This window comes from Hoplias malabaricus, chromosome Y (assembly GCF_029633855.1).
Source record: "Hoplias malabaricus isolate fHopMal1 chromosome Y, fHopMal1.hap1, whole genome shotgun sequence".
NCBI classification, from domain to species: domain Eukaryota; kingdom Metazoa; phylum Chordata; class Actinopteri; order Characiformes; family Erythrinidae; genus Hoplias; species Hoplias malabaricus.
In genome coordinates this window covers 7,877,238-7,895,791 of record NC_089820.1, presented here as the reverse complement: position 1 = coordinate 7,895,791, position 18,554 = coordinate 7,877,238, and the positions used below count along the sequence as shown (strand labels likewise).

At 38.2% G+C, this 18,554-nt stretch overlaps 1 protein-coding gene across 2 annotated transcripts; it reads left to right on the top strand.

Moving 5' to 3' along the window:
- The first annotated feature begins 920 nt into the window (after window positions 1–920).
- On the top strand, window positions 921–17,602 carry LOC136679321 (ubiquitin-protein ligase E3B-like). 2 transcript variants are annotated; one of them, XM_066657770.1, is made up of 26 exons: window positions 921–1,082; window positions 1,366–1,565; window positions 2,109–2,226; window positions 2,599–2,658; window positions 2,743–2,847; window positions 2,968–3,064; window positions 3,448–3,533; window positions 4,233–4,315; window positions 4,472–4,577; window positions 4,676–4,796; window positions 4,969–5,146; window positions 6,104–6,273; window positions 6,615–6,782; window positions 6,929–7,100; window positions 7,302–7,420; window positions 7,616–7,730; window positions 8,053–8,152; window positions 8,310–8,429; window positions 8,616–8,792; window positions 9,140–9,388; window positions 10,010–10,075; window positions 10,188–10,246; window positions 10,826–11,008; window positions 11,615–11,726; window positions 12,251–12,343; window positions 13,017–17,602. In XM_066657770.1, the coding sequence occupies exons 2-26, from the start codon at window positions 1,405–1,407 to the stop codon at window positions 13,206–13,208; spliced, it is 3,210 nt and encodes a 1,069-aa protein (XP_066513867.1). In that variant the 5' UTR covers window positions 921–1,082; window positions 1,366–1,404; the 3' UTR covers window positions 13,209–17,602. The 2 variants fall into 2 exon arrangements, with proteins under 2 accessions (XP_066513867.1, XP_066513868.1); XM_066657771.1 differs by lacking the exons at window positions 11,615–11,726; window positions 12,251–12,343; window positions 13,017–17,602 and having other exon boundaries at window positions 10,192–10,246; window positions 10,826–10,953.
- The last annotated feature ends 952 nt before the right edge of the window (window positions 17,603–18,554 follow it).

Genomic DNA, 18,554 nt, shown 5'->3' with positions numbered 1-18,554 from the left:
GTTTAATTAGAATTTGTGACTGAGAATTTAATGAGCATGAAATTCATGGTTTTATCACGTTACAATTATCCAGTTGTTGATGTTTAGACGCTAGAAGAGTTCATGATTGAAATGAGCAGTGCGTGTCATGGCTGAGGAATTCTGTTTTGACGCTGCAGTGCTCTAAACACGAGTCTTAAACAGGAGACTTCAGAGAGCCATGGTTTCTGATGTCATAAATCTAAAAAACAATCCTGCCCGAATGGGGGATGGGGCTTTTGAGATGCATGCAAGTGGTGGAGGGGTGGGTGGAGAAAGAAGTTTGGACTAATTTAATTTTCCTGGAAATTAGTTCTAAATCTGTATTTTTTAGTAACAGAGATATATTTTTAGATGTTTCTTCATGTATGTTTTTAAATATTTAAAAATGTTTCACACACCTATTGAGTGATATTGTAAAATTGTATGTTGTTTTTATACTTTAATTTTAGGTTAATTTTTTTCCTCTGAAATTTACAATGTTTTACTGATCTCCACTGTTCACATCTCTTCTTATAAAATAGAAATAAAACAATTAGTGGCCACAAATGACTTGGGCATGTGTATGACATAAGTAAGTAATGCCCAAACTTAGCAAGGTTTGGGAATTGCTATAAAAATTCCCTATGACTTCACTATGACTTAGGCATGTTGCTCTAACACCTAAAGTCAGGTCTAACTCTCAAAGCTACATTAGTTAATTCCCACATTTAGGCCTCAACTTCACTATCAGTGATCTCACTGTCAAGCCTCAACCATCACAACCTATTTATCTAATTCCATCACTTTAGTTAGTTGTGGCCATACATTATTTCTATTCTTAATTTTATTTGTAATTTTTAAAATATATGATTAATTTCACAAACAATGCTCTGTAATATTTTTTTGTTTCAAGCAGAATTAACACTGATCCAGTGGGTTTGGAAAAAGAAGTTTGCTTCAGGTTCTGTTTGTCTGTGTTGACGCTGATGGACTGGAAGGCCTCTGTCTGTGAAGAAGTGGACTTTCGGTAGCTGCTCTTATGAGCTTCAGAAAAATAGAAGCCATAGATTTACCTCTAGAAGGTGAGACAAGGGTCAGAACATTTTATCATGAACTAGCTGTAGTGGATAATATTACAAAGATGAAAACACCAAACACGTGAATGGGTGAATCCTTTTGTTTATGTGCATTTAAGATCTGAAGTCTTTTACAATCAGTAATTCAGTGCAGTAATAAGATCACAGTGTCATTGCAAATCCCTGCAGTTTAGATATGTTTATAAACGGAACCCTGAGTGCACAGGTGTATATTGTGTATATTATATGTGTATTCCATTTAAACACTTCTGATATTTGAAATAAGCAGCTGATCTTTGACCCGTGGAGCCACTGTCCAGAGTGAAAGATGTTCAGTGCCACGCAGACGTCCAAATCTCAGTTTCTGGACAAAGCTCGACTGGCGCGGGAGGAGAGGAAGGGACAAAAGGAGAAAGAGCGAGCAGCCACTCAGATCCAGGCTCTGATCCGCAGGTTCCTCTGCCGCTGTAGACTGCAGAGAGAAATCAGGTGTTCTATTAATTTCATTCCAAATCTGAATTTCTCCCTTCAACTAATGCTTGTTTCTAATCTACAGTAGAACATTTTAGAAACTTGGGGAAAAATATTCTGAACAATTGTTGGCCAAATGCAGTTTCCTTGCTTCATTGTACCCCAAATGGAGCTTGGTATCACAGTGGTCAAGTCTGTTTTTTATTATTGATATAAAAGCAAAACACCTTATAGGACTGGCTTGTAACATACATCTTCACTCACAGCTAGCCCCAAATTCTTTACAAGCTGGTAGGAACACATGTATGGGTGTTATTCAGTGCTTTGCCTCAAAGACACTGTATGCATTTGTGTTATCATTTATTTTAGTTATATTAATGACACCGTATGCCATCAGTACAGTGGAAGTTTTAACTCATTTAAAATTGAACAAATGTTTGTCTCTCAGCCAGACAGTTTATCTGTGTTATGTTCATATTTATAGATGAAAGTGTTTGTTCCTTGTGTGTTATTGAACTGTTTTAAAGTCTTTACTAATATTCTGTGTTCTCAACATTTCAGAAAAGAGGTTGATGACTTTTTTGCGACGACTGAAGCAGGGACCACAAAACGAAATGCACTGTCCATCTTTAAAATCGCAAGAAAATTATTATTCATATTCAGTAAAGATGATAAATTGGTAGGTGTCATCAGATCTTTTGATGGAATTTGATCTTTTTATTGTTTGAAACATGCACTGTTTATAGATCCACACTCTGATCATTGTTCAGATAGTGTTCGGAATATGAATTGATTTCTCCCAAAAAAAGCAACATTACAACAGAAGGACAGAACATGAATTCTTTTTAATAATGAGTTAATTTTACTAGGTTTTAACTTAAAAATGTTTGACCTTTTCTGTGGTGATGATTGTCATGACGTTTTGACACCGTTTAAACTGTTTTTACATTAATCAATGATGAATGACAAACATGGAGACACAAGTATTGTTCTGTACTGATGCCTCACGTTCTGTTCCAAAGTTAAAGAAAGTATTTGTTTTCTGCTGCAGAGGTTTGAGAAGCTCTGTCGAACTATTCTGAGCAGCATGGAAGTTGAAAATGAGCCTAAAGTGAGTATTTCATATAAAACATGGTTGCATCAGCTCCATTTCTAAATGACTGCTGTTTATTTGATTGTGTGTCTGCTCTTCTAGGTGTGGTATGTTTCTCTGGCTCTTTCTAAAGACCTCACCATCCCCTGGCTCAAACAGATCAAGGATGTACTCTGGGTCTCCTGTGAGTTCCTGAAGAAGCTGAAGGTATTTTCTCTTTGTAAATGTTGTGCTGCATGAAATACAACTGCTTTCTAAGAGTTCGACCACATTATGACAAGTTATTCGGAGTCTGGTAGATCAGATATATATTTTTTCTATTTGAAGCCGGACATTCTGCAGGAAAACAAACTGGTGACCCTCTACCTGACGATGCTCATCACCTTCACAGATACATCGACATGGAAAATTATAAGAGGGAAAGGTTAGTGCTGGTGTCATCGAATAGCAGAACATTACCCATGTTTTCTCTGACTCCAACATATAATTTGATTAATATATTTGGTAAATATAATAAGACAAATATATCTGGGATTCGTTAAATAAATTATTTTGTGAGTGAATGATCTAAAAATCAGGCTCGTGAATCTCTGATGTTTTGTTAGAGCTCGTCACTACTTTGGTTAAAACATACAGATAATGTGTTAATCCTGTTAAATAAGTGTAAATGCAGTACTGTGTGGGAAATGTTGAATAATAATCATAATATTCATAGTGTTTAGTCACCATTTTAAAACATGACATGGGATGCACATCATGAAAACAGCTTGTGTTGTAATATGATGTTTTTATGGGTTTATCTTCCAGGAGAAGCTCTGAAACCTGCGTTAAACAGAATCTGTGAGAACATCATGGGCCACCTTAACCAGAAGGGGTTCTACTCTGTTTTACAGGCACGGATATTTTAAATATATTGACTTAAATGTGCTTTGTGTTGCTGTATGTGGGCTTTCACAATCAGTTATATTGTTATTACTGAGAGAAAAATAAAATACTAAATAAAAGGACAAAAAACAGGACCAAACGGAACAAAAACTAATCATGAAGAGCATTTAAAGATTTCCTCATCTGGAAAAAGACAAAGACCCTTTCACAAAGATGTTAAAAATTTAAATTTTGCGTAAAATGAAAGTGCAGATACGAAATGTATATAAAATGTCTCAGCTGGGACTGCTATGTTAGAATAAAGATAATTTACTAATGTAAGCCTTAAAGTCACAGTAAGGCTGGAGGGAGAGCTCCTATTAAAACGTTATGGCTGTTTTGTTTGGTCCATAAATACACACACACATTCAAAGTGGACCTCAGAAAAAAATTATTTAATTAAGTATAATATAGGATTTAAAAGACATATCTTCAATCTGATTTGCAAATATTCACTGAAGATTTATAAGTTCTTCTTCATTTCATTTATTTGTTTTTCTATTAAATTTAAATATGTTTTTTGTTAATATTTTCTTAAGTAAATAGGTTCAAGGAAATGTAATTAAGAAATTGTGATTGACAGCCTTTACTGCATTAGTGTGAGCTGTTTTATTTTTCATTTGTCTACTGTTTACTACTGTATTTCCTCCTCTCTGTTCTGGATGTAGATTTTATTGACCAATGGTCTGGCCCGGTCAAGGCCCTCGCTGTCCAAAGGCACACTTACCGCCATTTTCACTCTCTCCCTCAGGTTAGTTACCATGGAAACGACACTTTCAAAATATAAATGGCAGCTGATATTTTTTCACTGTATTAAGAGATGGATGGAGTTTTATTTAGACAGCACGTTTATTTTATATATAGTATGTACTTCATTGGATATGTGTGTGTTTGGTGTTTGTTTTAGGCCAGTTATAGCAGCTCATTTCTCCGATAATCTGCTGAGGTCTTTCCTGATCCACATCATGTCTGTCCCTGCTGTCATCTCCCACCTCAACACACTTACTCCAGATGTAAGAACACACTCTTGCACACTCCACTGTATCCATTCTGTCACTCATTTAAAGAAACTGATTTTGTGTGTGTGTGTGTGTGTGTGTCTTAAATGCAGTGTATGATCACTATCCAGATTCATGATCTCATGCGTAAGTTCATCTTGTTCCTCAGTCGTGAGGAGCAGTGTTTGGACATTTGTGTGTGTCTGGAGGGAAGCCACACACTCTGCTTACTTGGTAAGACTCACTGTTTGTTTGTGTGTGTAGTTTTGAATATCTAGAACTGAACACAGAGTTTGTATGTAACCTTTTACAGACCTTTATTGTTATCATCAGTAGGTGGGACTGTTTTTATTTGTTAATAATTTAAAGCTTTAAATCTATGCTGTGTGTGTCTGTGTGTTTGCAGGTAACCTGATACAGCTGGGCTATGTGAATGTAAAGGTGCTGGAGCAGGAGGCTGGTCACTTTGTGAAGGATCTGACGGAGATGTTGTCGTACTGTCAGAGATACGTCTCTCAGAAGAAGTCCAACCTCACACACTGGCACCCGGTGCTGGGCTGGTTCTCTCAGACTGTGGACTATGGGTACATCATATTTACACCAAACATTCTAGAGCTCTATTTATTTAATGGTTCTGGGTTTCTCCCCTGTGTACATTTAAAATTGATGATGCGTGGTGCTTGTCGTACATGGTTTGGTACCAATTTAGAATAAGACTACACTTACAGATTTATTAATGGTTTAAATCTGTTTATTAATAGTTATTAATTATGTTGTTAATACATTGATAGTAATTAATAATAATAATAAAGAGATAGAGAGGGCAACAGGCATCTGTTATTTGCCAAAGATTGAACCCACATCCATCGACACTGTTAAACTTCAGATCTTGCCAGATACCGACCTTACGTTGTCTTCTCCCTCAGTTGACATTAACCCTGTTGGCTTCATCACATATTTGTAAATAGGTTTAAGTATTTTAGGAGTTAACTACCAACAGCGTTCACATTCTCAGGTCTGTGCTTATTCTTTACCGAGATATTTTCTTTAAGTTCTCTGACACTTTAAGTTTTACCTATGTGTTAAAATTAATATGAATGACTTTTTTTATATAAATGAGTGTTTACAACATATAAATGAGTGTTTACAACATATAAATGAGTGTTTACAACCTAATTAATAACAATGTAATAAACAGGTTTGTAGTGTAGTCTTATTTTAAAGTGGTACCCATGGATTATTATAGGTTTTGACAAACTTTCTTCTAAAATGAAGGATATTAATCCGTTCTACTAGTCCACTGGCCAACACTGGGGGCATTTTAACACCCATGCCAGCGCAATGAAACTGACATAAACATAATTAATATCAGTGCAATGGCTGAAAGCAGAAATGGAACCCAATAGGTTAGTCATAGTGTCAGCATAGCATATCTCTCTGTGTCCCCCTCCTTCTCTCTCGTTGTACATTTATAAATGTGCAGATGACAGGTTGAATGCAGTAATAACCTTTCAGTAATAACCCATATGTCTGTGACCCAGGCTGAACGAGTCCATGCCGCTGGTGACAAAGCAGCTACAGTGTTTATGGGGAGTTCCTGTGATCTGTACACTCTTCTGTGACGTCCTCAGCAAAAAACTTGAAGTCCAGGAACCCATGCCTTCTCCTTCTCCTCAAGCAAACACACTACAGAACAACCTGCCTGTTAAAAGTGAGTAGAAAAATTATTCTACAAGAGAAGTTCAGCCCAGTGAGTTTTCTAATGGGCTTTTTTAGAGAATTCACAAGCCACGTCTTTCACACATTTACATCTCTTTAGTCTACAGTAGTTTATACCCACCCCTTCACACTAAGGTATAAGGAGTGTTTTAGTCAGGACTGATTATTTTAGGCACAACACAGTAACAAAAACAGTCTGTTTAATTCTGTAAATAGCTGTTAGAGAATGATTGTGTAAAATTAGTTGAGGGTGATTTTTGTTCAGTAAAGCCACAGTAAGATGTAGGATACCGACTCTTATATTCTCCTCTCTTTCTCTCTCTTCTGCTGTAGATCTGTTTAAGCGTGCGTTCCAGAAGTCAGCGTCAGTGCGGAACATCCTGAAGCCAGTGGGGGGGAGGAGAGTGGACTCTGCGGAGGTGCAGAAAGTGTGCAGTGTGTGTGTACTGTATCAAACAGCCCTCACAACACTCACACAGATTCGCCTGCAGATCCTTACAGGTAACACACACATACACACACACAAACGAACATATGTTTGTCATATTATCTATTTAAGTGATACTAATTAAAGGGAAGCAGCATTATTCTCTAGCCTCTGTAACTGTCTCACTGTTAAAGTATATTTGTGTGTGTGTTTTGCAAAGGTTTGACATATCTGGATGATCTTCTACCAAAGCTGTGGGCCTTTATCTGTGAGCTTGGTCCTCAAGGGGGGCTCAAACTCTTCTTGGAATGTCTAAATAATGACACGGACGAATCCAAGCAGCTGCTGGCCATGCTCATGCTGTTCTGTGACTGCTCCAGGCACCTCATAACGTTAGTGTCACATATAAATATATATACACACACACACACACACTCTCTCTCTCTCTGCCTCTTTTTGTGCACTTATTTTTTACAACCATAAAAAAGTGGTTACAGAAAATGACTGAATGAATATATGTGAACCCTTTTTAAAATGTGTGCCTTGATTCATGTACCGACAGCAAATCCTGTCCTGTTTGTGTTTCCTCACAGAATTCTGGATGATATTGAGGTTTATGAGGAGCAGATTTCTTTTAAAATGGAGGAACTCATCACCATCTCCTCCTTCCTCAACACATTTGTGTATAAAATGATCTGGGATGGCATTCTGGGTATGTTTACTGAGTCCTGCACTTGAATACGGCTCACTAAGGAAACTGTTTTGTTGTAGACAGTGATATGATTTCTGTTGTCATGCTAGCTAATGTTTTACAAGAGGTCAAATAGTTTTGAGGAGATGTTTAAAAACAGACAAATTTAATCTGTTCAAAAACATTTACTTTGTGTTTATTGTATGTTTGATATAGAGAATGCAAAGGGGGAGAAGCTGGATCTGTTCCACAGTGTACACGGCTGGCTGATGGTGCTTTATGAGAGAGACTGCCGCCGGAGGTTCACCCCTGACGAACACTGGCTTCGCAAGTCAGTAACAACCCCTCTATAGACACTGTGCATTATGAATAGCAGAAAATTACCATACACTCTAAAAATGACTCTGGATCTTATTCTGTTAATCTCTTGTTAGATGTTAACTTAGAGCAGGCTATGGGCCCTTAAAAGAAGCCCTCAGTTTCAATTAATGTAGGAAATACCTTCAAACTCGTGAAACACAATTTGGTGATAGTTCCTGACCACTGCTGTTAAAATTCATTAAAAATATATATGCCTTTAAAAAACTAACAACTTATTTTTATATAGAATTTATGTTTAGTAAAGTATGTACTTTTTCCTGTGTTTGACTTAGGGACCTGAAGCCCAGTCTGCTGTTCCAGGAGCTAGAGAAAGGAAAAAAGAGAGCCCAGCTTCTGCTGCAGTATATCCCCCATGTCATCCCTCACAAAAACGTCAGTCACACACTAGATACATCATACAGCCTTCATACAGTATTTCATTTAAAATTAATTGAATTAATTTAAAATTCTTTGATGTTTTGTATCTTTCTGGGCTAAGCTAAATTTCTTTTGAAAAATGGTACATGTGGTTGTATTTATCTCCAATCAGAGGGTGCTGCTGTTCCGGAACATTGTTACAAAGGAGAAGGAGACACTGGGCTTGGTGGAAACAAGCTCTGCCTCCCCACATGTTACTCACATAACTATCCGCCGCTCACGCATGCTGGAGGTCAGTTTAATACTGTAACTCACTCACTCTTATTTAGCAGAGTAAAGATTCACCACAAGAGGGTGCTATTGCTATACAAATATTTTTTTGGCCTTCATTAAAGTATAAATGTCAGGATTCTGCACTATAAAGTATTTTTACATGTAAATATGTTTCATTTTTATATGTTTTCTTTTCTCTCTCCAGGATGGTTATGACCAGTTGCGTAGGCTACCTGTGAACTCCATTAAGGGTGTGATCCGTGTGAAGTTTGTAAATGATCTGGGAGTGGACGAGGCTGGGATTGATCAGGACGGAGTTTTTAAGGAGTTTCTAGAGGAGATCATTAAGAAAGTCTTCAACCCAGCGCTCAACCTGTTCAAGGTGTTTATTTATCTTTGCTTAGGATTCATTTCTATTCGTGCATTCACACAAAAACATAATGAAAACATCTTTTTTACATTTGAGTAATTACAAAAATATACCCTGCTTTGATTAACTAAAGAAAATATATATTTATTTGTTTGATATTGTTATAACTGGGGAGTTGATTTTTAATGATTTAATCATTTATGTACGCTGTTGTTTTATTTACTCTCAGTTTACTACTCTCAGTTCTCTATTCTGATGTGTTTGAATCTGGCATTTATTTGATGTCAATAAAAGCACTTTTGAATTGGGTAAATATGTGTAGCACTTTTGTAATGATCTGTAGCTTTCTCTTCTTGCAGACAACCAGTGGAAACGAGCGACTCTATCCCTCGCCCACCTCTAACATCCACGAGAACCACCTGCAGCTGTTTGAGTTTGTGGGGAAGATGCTGGGGAAGGCCCTGTACGAGGGTATAGTGGTGGACGTTCCCTTCGCCTCCTTTTTCCTCAGCCAGGTCCTGGGACACCACCACAGCTCCTTCTACAGCTCCATCGACGAGCTGCCGTCCCTCGACTCCGAGTTTTACAAGAATCTCACGTCCATAAAGGTCAGAGGATGACCTTCAGTTGTGTCTATTCAGGAAGCACAACACAATGGGCCAGTCTCTCAGACAGGAATTAAGCCTTTTGGTGGACTACATAAGATTCTGCATTGAAAGAAAAATGTAGGCCACGACCAGCTAATATCCCTGTCTGGTTAACCATTCTCATTTATGTTTACATTTATTTGAATAAACTCATTATTAATTGAAACTTATATATATTACTGGCACAAACCTACATTTAAAAAAGGTTAAATTAAGAAATAATCACACATATATATACACATATATATATGTGTATGTATATACTTCCACACACTGTCCACTCTCTGCATTGTTGCCTAATATTGATGGAAACAGATAGAGGGCGCTGTTGAATTACCTTATGCACCTATAACCTTGGTGTGTGAATCAAGCTTGACACACTTGAATACAAATTAAACCTCTGTCTGTTCTGACAAGTAATCCCCTCCTGTTTTGTGGTAGCTCCCTTTTTGTTTTAGTTTTTTCTTTATGTTTGAGTGTGTGCTATAGTTTCACATAAATTCTACATGATCTCATTATATACTCTCCTGATCTACACAAGAGAAGTTAATTTGTGTGTCTATGTGTGCTATTGATTTCCAGCGCTACGATGGGGATGTGAGTGATTTGGGGCTGACCTTGTCGTATGATGAGGATGTCATGGGACAGGTAAACAATATCGGCTCCATTTTCTCCAAACTCATGACACACATGAAGCCTGTGTGTCTCACACTGTGATTTCTCTCTCTCTCTCTCTCTCTCTCTCTCTCTCTCTCCATAGTTAGTGTGTCATGAGCTGATTCCAGGTGGGAAGACTATGCCTGTCACTAATGAAAACAAGTGAGTCCTTTTATACTCTGAGTTTAGTATCTGATGTTAATGCGGAGCCCAGAGGGGTTTTATTTTATTTCTCCCCAATTTGAGATGTAAACACTACCTGCCCAATTATATTATCTTAGCTAACACATTGATTAGCATCACACTGAGTGGTGAGAGTCAGCCATCCTCAAAAGAGAGAAAGAGAAAGCAAGAGATTTTCATTGTTTATTGTTCTGAATACAGAGTTCCCTTTTTAGAAGCTAGTCTTCGTTGTTCAGAGGGATCAATGCTTTAATGCCTCTTTAGAAAAGTCACAGTTTAATCATCAGCTAATTTTGTCATGAATTCTCAGTTTTTCTACTCGTACTAAACCTAGCTCCTATCTCTGACTGAGGAGAGGCCTAAACCTGTCAAACTGAAAGCCATGTTAATGTTTCAGATATTTTTTTTCATTCATACAGCTAGTAAAATTATAATGGACTCTTTGCATTACAAAATATGGATGTTTAGTTAAAAAACTGAAAAGTAAAAGGGAATCTAACATTTTTCTCAATTTGCTGCTTTAAGTTTGATTGAGTTCTTTTCTTTCCGTTTCTGAAGGATCAGCTACATCCACCTGATGGCTCATTTCCGGATGCACACACAGATAAAGGACCAGACCGGAGCATTTATCCGGGGCTTCCGAAGCATCATTAACCCTGAGTGGCTGCACATGTTCTCCACGCCCGAGGTGCAGAGACTCATCTCTGGGGACAACGCAGAGATCGACCTGGATGACCTCAAGTATGTCCAGAATTAATATGAAATGATGGGTATTCAAATCATATCAGACATTAATAGAAACTAATTGATATCAAACTGTTGTCACTGATTTAAGCTGGAGATTACAAGAGGTGGGTATAGAATCAAGTGTTTATACTTTGGTAAAATAATGACTGCAGTGAAATACCTTCCCAAAAAAGAACCTGAGTGGAACTTCTTAGGACATCTAGCATCTATCAAGACTGTGATGTTTGCACCTCTATTTTCTTATAATTTGGATCATTCATTTGGATCATTTGTAAAATATAAAAATAAAGCTCCAAAGTAGCACAGCAACAACACACTCTCAGTTAAAGTAATAACAGCTTATATTGTATACAGCTTTATATTGTTTGTGGTTCAGTTTATTTTGACTCTGAGCTTTGAAGACCTTTACTCATTTTACACGATATAATCACCTTTTTACACTATAAAATGATGATTGTTCTTGTTCTCTCACCCAATGTTTCAGCACTGTATGTCACTAATGCTGTATTCAGTTCTGCATTACAAGGCTGTCCTATGACTTTCTATAATAAAGCGCTGGTGTGGCTGTAGATGGTTTATTTTCTCTCTCTCTCCCACTAGGAAGCACACTGTGTATTATGGAGGTTTCCACAGCAGCCACAGGGTGATCATCTGGCTTTGGGACATTCTGTCCAGTGACTTCACTCCTGAAGAGAGAGCCATGTTCCTCAAGGTACAGTAATGCGCTGCTGCACACACTAAACGTTATATGTAGAATGCCCAGTGATGTTTCAAACTATTTCAGTACCTTTTTAATTTTCTTATGAGTTGCTTATTGCTTGATTATTTACAATTAGTCTCTATGACTAACACTTGTAGCCAGATGAGTGAATTCAGTTACATAATAATTGCACATTTGCTGTCACATATCCACAGTCTGTATAATCTCCATAGAAGCATTGTGCCGGGGAACACTGGAACTTTTCTCTGAATTAATTGAATTTACTTCAGAGATCAGTTTTGTTAGAGGTCAGTTGCAGAGGTATTTTTGATCCAGAACTGACTTTTACATGTCTGTATCTGACCTCATTAATGCTCTAATGGCTGAATGCCATCAAACTGTTATTACAATGATCCTGTGAAAGTGTGAAGCAGAGATCAACAGAACTAAACCTGTCTATGTTTAGTCTTTAGTCTGTTTATAATGTAAATGTATTATTTGTTGTTGATGCTGTTGCTGTGATGGTGGTGTTACAGTTTGTCACCAGCTGTTCCAGACCTCCTCTGCTGGGCTTTGCATACCTCAAACCCCCCTTCTCCATCCGCTGTGTGGAGGTCTCCGATGACCAGGTCAGAGCAACACAAACACACACCCATTTAAGGCAGATACATGAAAGTAATGCTATGTTAGCAATGCCTCTCCAGTAATAATGTGATTTCTGAAGGCCTGTTGCATTAATTTGATTGGTAGAGAATAAAGCTGAGAAACGTTGTAGCAAGTTTAAACATTAGAATAATTTTTGTTGCTCAAATGTGTCTCAAACCCTGTAACCTTCGAGTAGGAACAGTCTCACAGTGGGAGTAGCCTCATGGTCTTTAATACTGTTGGCGAGGGAAAACAATTATGTTATATTCCATTACAGTTTTATCATTTTGACACATGGAGCGCCCTGTGGATTTTGCTTGTAACTCACTCACACACTCACTCCAACACATTTAATTAAAGACTCCACAAGAGGTGCGATTCAGTGCTTCACAATATTAACACGGGGTCGTCCTGTTTTTCAGGTTCAATATTTATGAACGTTGAACTCAAACTTCTGTTTATTTGTCTATTTTAAAACATTTAAAATATGAAAAAAATGTTTTTAAAATGTAAGGTACCTTTTAAAACAAATGAAGGCCTTCAGGCCCAGTGTACAATGGTGGACAAAGTTTTCCTAGGCCCTACCATTCTTTTTTCCTGACAGTGTAATTACATCCGTGTGTGTTTATGTGTTTATGTACATTTGTGTGTGTATAGGACACAGGGGACACTTTGGGCAGCGTGCTGAGGGGTTTCTTCACAATTCGAAAGAAGGAGCCGGGGGGCCGTCTGCCCACTTCATCCACCTGCTTCAACCTGCTCAAACTGCCCAACTACAGCAAGAAGAGCATCCTCCGAGACAAGCTCCGCTACGCCATCAGCATGAACACGGGCTTCGAGCTCTCCTAACACGTACTCACACTCATACTCAACTTTGTGTCCGATATCTGAGTGTGTCCATGACACGTACAGAAACACACTCCCTGCTGTTCCACGTCTCTCTGTAATCTTGAATGATAATGAAGGGATCTTCTCTGCATCTGAAGCCAAAGGAGTTCTACAGGCCTTAGCTACTTCATCCAGGAGACTTTAACTGAAGCTGTTTGTGCGGGAAGTCAATCCATCCACAATGTTACACACACTTTTAGCTGTATGCATTTCTCTCAGCTTCACACCCGAGACTGAAGAAGCCTGTAATATTTCTCACTTCTTCTAAATGGATCAGTCAAAAAGGAAGTTCCTAAAGCCTATTATCCCTTTTTCTCTTCATCGCTAACACTCCTGGACTGTCACATGTTGAGAGGAAAATATGTAAAACTGCTGAAAGTCTATGCCAGTCTTTCTCAGGCCTAAACACGGAGCTGTGCTCTCTCACGCTCTGCAACAGAAAGCAATACACACACAACACAAGCCATGCAACCACTGGACACGGACCAAAACTTGGCCTTCTCTAGAAACTAGAGTCTTTGCTTCTTACTGAAACTTCACAGACACTTTTTGCGTAGCTTTGGAAAAATGTGCAGACGATGAAGTAGCACTAACTCTGGTGACCCCCACAGGAAATAGATAGAATAATAAATTTTTAATATTTCATCCAATATTTCCCCTTAAACACTACAGGACGAGTAAAGTGCGGAGCAGGATGTGTTTTGCACAACGCTGAAAAAGAATTCTTGTTGGGAGTTAGTTTGGCTCATCCACCACAACTTGTATAATAGGTTTTATTGCTAAGAAATTGATGAAATGGTGTTTTATACACACAAAAACATATACAAAATCAGTCATTTTGGCACTAAATATTTCCAGAACAAATCTGTCAAACAAGCAAAAGAATCCATGTAGCTGATGTATTATTATTTTCTTGCTTAAGTATTATTAGTAAAATGATGGTTTTCAAAAATATTGAAGGATGCTAAGAAAGCAATTGTCATTTTTATTAATATTTTCTTAAACAATTTATTCTTTCTTTCGTTTTTCATTTTTCTTACTTTTGCAGTGAGGGTAGTTCGTCATTGAGTGTGTTTTCTGTTTTCCGTTTCATTGATTTCGCATTTTGTTGAGTCATGTTTAGCATATTGCTTTTTACACTATATGGCCAAAAGTATGTAGACTCCTGTCACCTGATATTTCTTCTGAAGTTAAGAATGTTGATCATACTTGTGTTCCTCTTGACTCGTCTGGGAAGGCTTTACTCTAGATGTTGGAACAATGCTGTGAGGATATTATTGTTTTCTGTCATGAGATCATCAGTGTGGGACGATTCCATGGCAAATTCACTAGAAAAGCTGCCTGCAAACGTTTGGACATATAATGTTTGTGCTATGTGGTGCACAGCATCAGTGTGATCTTGCAGTTTGACACGAACAAGCCTGTGACTGCAGCAGAAATGACCCAATCTGTCTTGTCCAGCTTCTCCAATTTAATGAAAGCAAACGGCATCAGATGAACCATGATGTCATCCTGTCTGTCTCCTAGATTATGGAGGGATGAAAAGATGGAAACCACGAAGGCAGGCTTCATATCAATTATGCTTCACCATCTGAGGATAATCCTTTGGTCTAAAAAACCTCTGCCCTGATTATCAATGTAAACCACATCACCTCCACACTGTCCATTCTCTCCTACTTATTCCTAAAGAGTGTCACACTGGAAACAAGCCATACGAGTTTCAGACCAGCTACAGCTTATTCAGAGACTCTCTTTAAAAGGAGGATTCTGAAAAGACTGGACAAAATGTTGGAGGCTCCTCCTTGGTCTTGGGTGAATGGACTGGACAGTTTCTTTTAGTTGTTCTGATGGACGTCCTTGCGTAAAGACTGGACGAGGCATGCCTTAAAGCCTGAAACTGGAGCGTGTCTCCTCTAGCATGATGTCAATGTGTGAGTCAAACCCGTGAACGTACAAGGCTGTTACTGAATTAGAAAACGAGGGCTTGCTTTCTTCCCATTTCAATGCCTGTTTTAACATGCCTTCACCAGCTTGGCTTTGATAGTTCTCCTTGAAGGCATCCTGGAGCCATGTTAAGGGCAGTTTCATGACTTTGTTAACTCAAGTGAAGGGCGTTTTAAAATAGACCTTACAAGGGGTGAGTGACCGGACGGATATACGTGTTCACTTTAGCAGTAGAACTTGGCCAGGATCGACTGCATTCCTAAGTATTTTCCTTTTAACAGTAAACAGAGCTGTTTTATAATCAATAGCAACCAACTACTTCAAAATGCTTAACATTTCAAATCTGAACAACTTTGTTTGCTGGCATTAGGCTGCAGATTGCTCCATCTCTTAAACAACTTTAAACGTACTCTGCTATCTAGCTTAATAGTTAACATGATAAAGGCTACATAGCTAACAACAACAATAAAAGAAGTGAACTATCGTTCAAAAGCAAAATTTATAGCTAGGAAAAGCAGTTGTTCACAAATTTTCATATACATTATGTATATACACTTACTTTCCAGCTAATGAAATGTTGTAATAGTTTTAGTGTATTGAGCTCAGTGTAGTGTTCACTCATAAGTAATGTCTGTTGTTAGCCTGTAGCAGGTTAGCATGTCTGAAAAGTGCCCTCCAAAACCTCCAGTTAAACTCTAAATGTGTGTTTCATAAGAACACATCAAACTAAACCCAGGAAAGGGAGAAGTGTTTTGCTAGTTAGCTTGTTTTTCTTTGTGTGAACTGTTGAGGCAAAGCTGGTGAGGGCGTGTTTAAAAGAGAATTGATAAGGGTCCTCTCTCTTTCAGCACTGTCAGTACTTTTAAAAAAGAAAACTGGTCACACAAGCTTAATTTACTTTACAAGGTTCCTGGAACTCAGTGAGATGCGATAGCTGCATAACCTTGAAAAGAAAGAAAAATCTCATGAGACTTAAATATATCTTAAAGGGCCGGGTGAAGAGCAATACATTTTTCCCCTCAGAAGCACCAGAGTATGCAACATTTCCCCAGGTCAGTGCGCAGTAGCTGCAGTACTGAAGTTACCCTGCACGCTAACCCAATTTTTCTGGCCTTTGTCTGTGTGTATATATTGTACAGTTACCAGTTTAATCACCAGATCACCATCTGTTATTCAAATGAGAACTGTTACACATGAATGGTTCCCAAACCTAACTTGGGGAAACCTTTGCAGTGCACAGACTTCTTCATGTGGTAATTTGACAAAAAAACACATTTATTTTTTCCAGCTATCACTAATAACCCAATTAGTATCTGTTGATACTAAAAGTTGAGTACTGGAGAAAATAAGTAGAGGAAGCTCATCCGAAGCAACGCTTATAAATTTAGGTAAGCTGTTAGCTTATTGCTAACTTGTGGAGTATAAGCTTTCATTGTGGCTTATCTATTAGCCTCATTGCTAAACTAATGAACATGACCAGCTAATGAGTTAAAAGGTTATTAAACTGTAGAGTGCAGAGGTGCCTGAAGTTGAGTTTTGTGAAACATTGCTCTAAACCTATTGGCTTTAAAGGTATCTGCCCTTTTTACCTCAACCCAGCATCAGTCAAAAGTTTGGAAGCGCAAGTTTAGAAAATGTATAAATAAATGGCTGAAAAGGCAACAGTCACTGAGAGTAGGTTTTGTTCAGTGTGAAATGTTCTAGAGAAGCTTACTGGCACTTGACAATGGTAAATAGAACCAGACCTCTGCCTAAAAAGCTCCGCACAAAGTTATTACACAAAGAATTCATTAACACACAGCTGAGAGGTTCATGCAGGAGAAGGAAAAACAATTATTTAAATTTGTCACTATTTTCACACGCCAACATTTCATATGAAACTGATCGGACTTGTGTAGTTCACTGGAAAGTGAACAAGATGGAGATGCCTGGTTCACACCAGTGTGAAATATCTACGGTACACAATTTCACACAAAAACATTGAATGACATGAGAAATGGACAAATGTTAAAAGGAGTATGTGAAGGAGTAACTGAGTAACAAGCCAGTTTCATGTGTGTGTCCAGACTGTTGTCTGTTGCTGCGTATACTCAGATGTTGTGATTTTGTTCGGCCATGTTGACGATGCTGCTCTTTACAAGCCGATGCCATGGGCTTTGGGCTGTAGTCGGAGCTTGTGTGATGAGGCCACTGCTCTGATTTTAATGATGTCATTAAGTCTTTCTCCCTTTTTGAAGTGAAAAATCCAGGACACTTGTTGATCTCTGCACTTGAAAAAAAATGTGTTTCCAACTTGGTAGCACTACATGAACTGCAGAATATTATAGAAATGAAAACGTTTTTCATTGTAAATTTATCCAAGTGTATAGTAACATTTATTCTGTAAAATGTAAACTTAACTACTATCAGTCAATCCTGTAAACATTTGAATATTCTAAAAACCTTTACTAAACAATCAAAGTGTGTGTGTGGCTTATTTTTCTTTTGTTGTAAGGAATGTTACATGAGTGTAAGTTAGAGCTGAACGTGACTGTGAACACATGCTAAACTGGGGAAATAGGATTAACTGTGATGTATTGAATCTTTTCCAGAGAAATAATTTCTTCAGGTTTTTGACTAGGCCATTATTTCATTAGTTCATTATCTGTAACTGCTTATCCAATTCAGGGTCGCGGTGGGCGCAAGGCAGGAATACACCCTGGAGGGGGCGCCAGTCCTTCACAGGGCAACACAGACATTCACACATTCACTCACACACACCTATGAACACTTTTAAGTCGCCAGTCCACCTGCAACGTGTGTTTTTGGACTGTGGGTCCAACCAGAGGAAACCTACGCAGACACAGGGAGAACACATCAACTCCTCACAGTCACCCGGAGTGGGAATCGAACCCACAACCTCCAGGTCCCTGGAGCTGTGTGACTGCGACACTACCTGCTGCACCACCGTGCCACGCCATTATATCAATTATTTACACATATAGTCCCTTCCCATTGAACAAAACCAAATCTCTACTGTCTTTAAACAGTGACATTTTAGTGCAATTTCTATGTACGCGTGAGTTACATGTCAGTTTAGTAAGCGTGTCAGATGTGAAATAAATGATATTGAACAGCCCATATCAATGCATTCAACTGAAAGTTCATCCTCTGTTTGTCTTTATTAGAGCTTGCTTGTTTCTATCATGGTAAGTTATGTGTCTGAAAGAATGTTGAGCTGTGAATAGGCATGAAATTCAAGTACTGCTGAGTCTTGGTATGGCTGTAGATGGGATTGTTTGGACTGTGAGAAGAGAATGCATCCAACTTCTACTTTTAACCATCAGAGGTTTGGCTGCAGATTTGTTTGAAATTCTGATTGTC

What these genes read in the sequence shown, in the direction of transcription:
- LOC136679321 (XM_066657770.1), top strand. Translation starts at nt 1,405, where the DNA reads ATGTTCAGTGCCACGCAGACGTCCAAATCTCAGTTTCTGGACAAAGCT. An exon ending in TCAACACACTTACTCCAGAT is followed by an intron (nt 4,578 to 4,675) that starts GTAAGAACACAC and finishes TCTTAAATGCAG; the next exon opens with TGTATGATCACTATCCAGAT. An exon ending in ATGTCATCCCTCACAAAAAC is followed by an intron (nt 8,153 to 8,309) that starts GTCAGTCACACA and finishes ATCTCCAATCAG; the next exon opens with AGGGTGCTGCTGTTCCGGAA.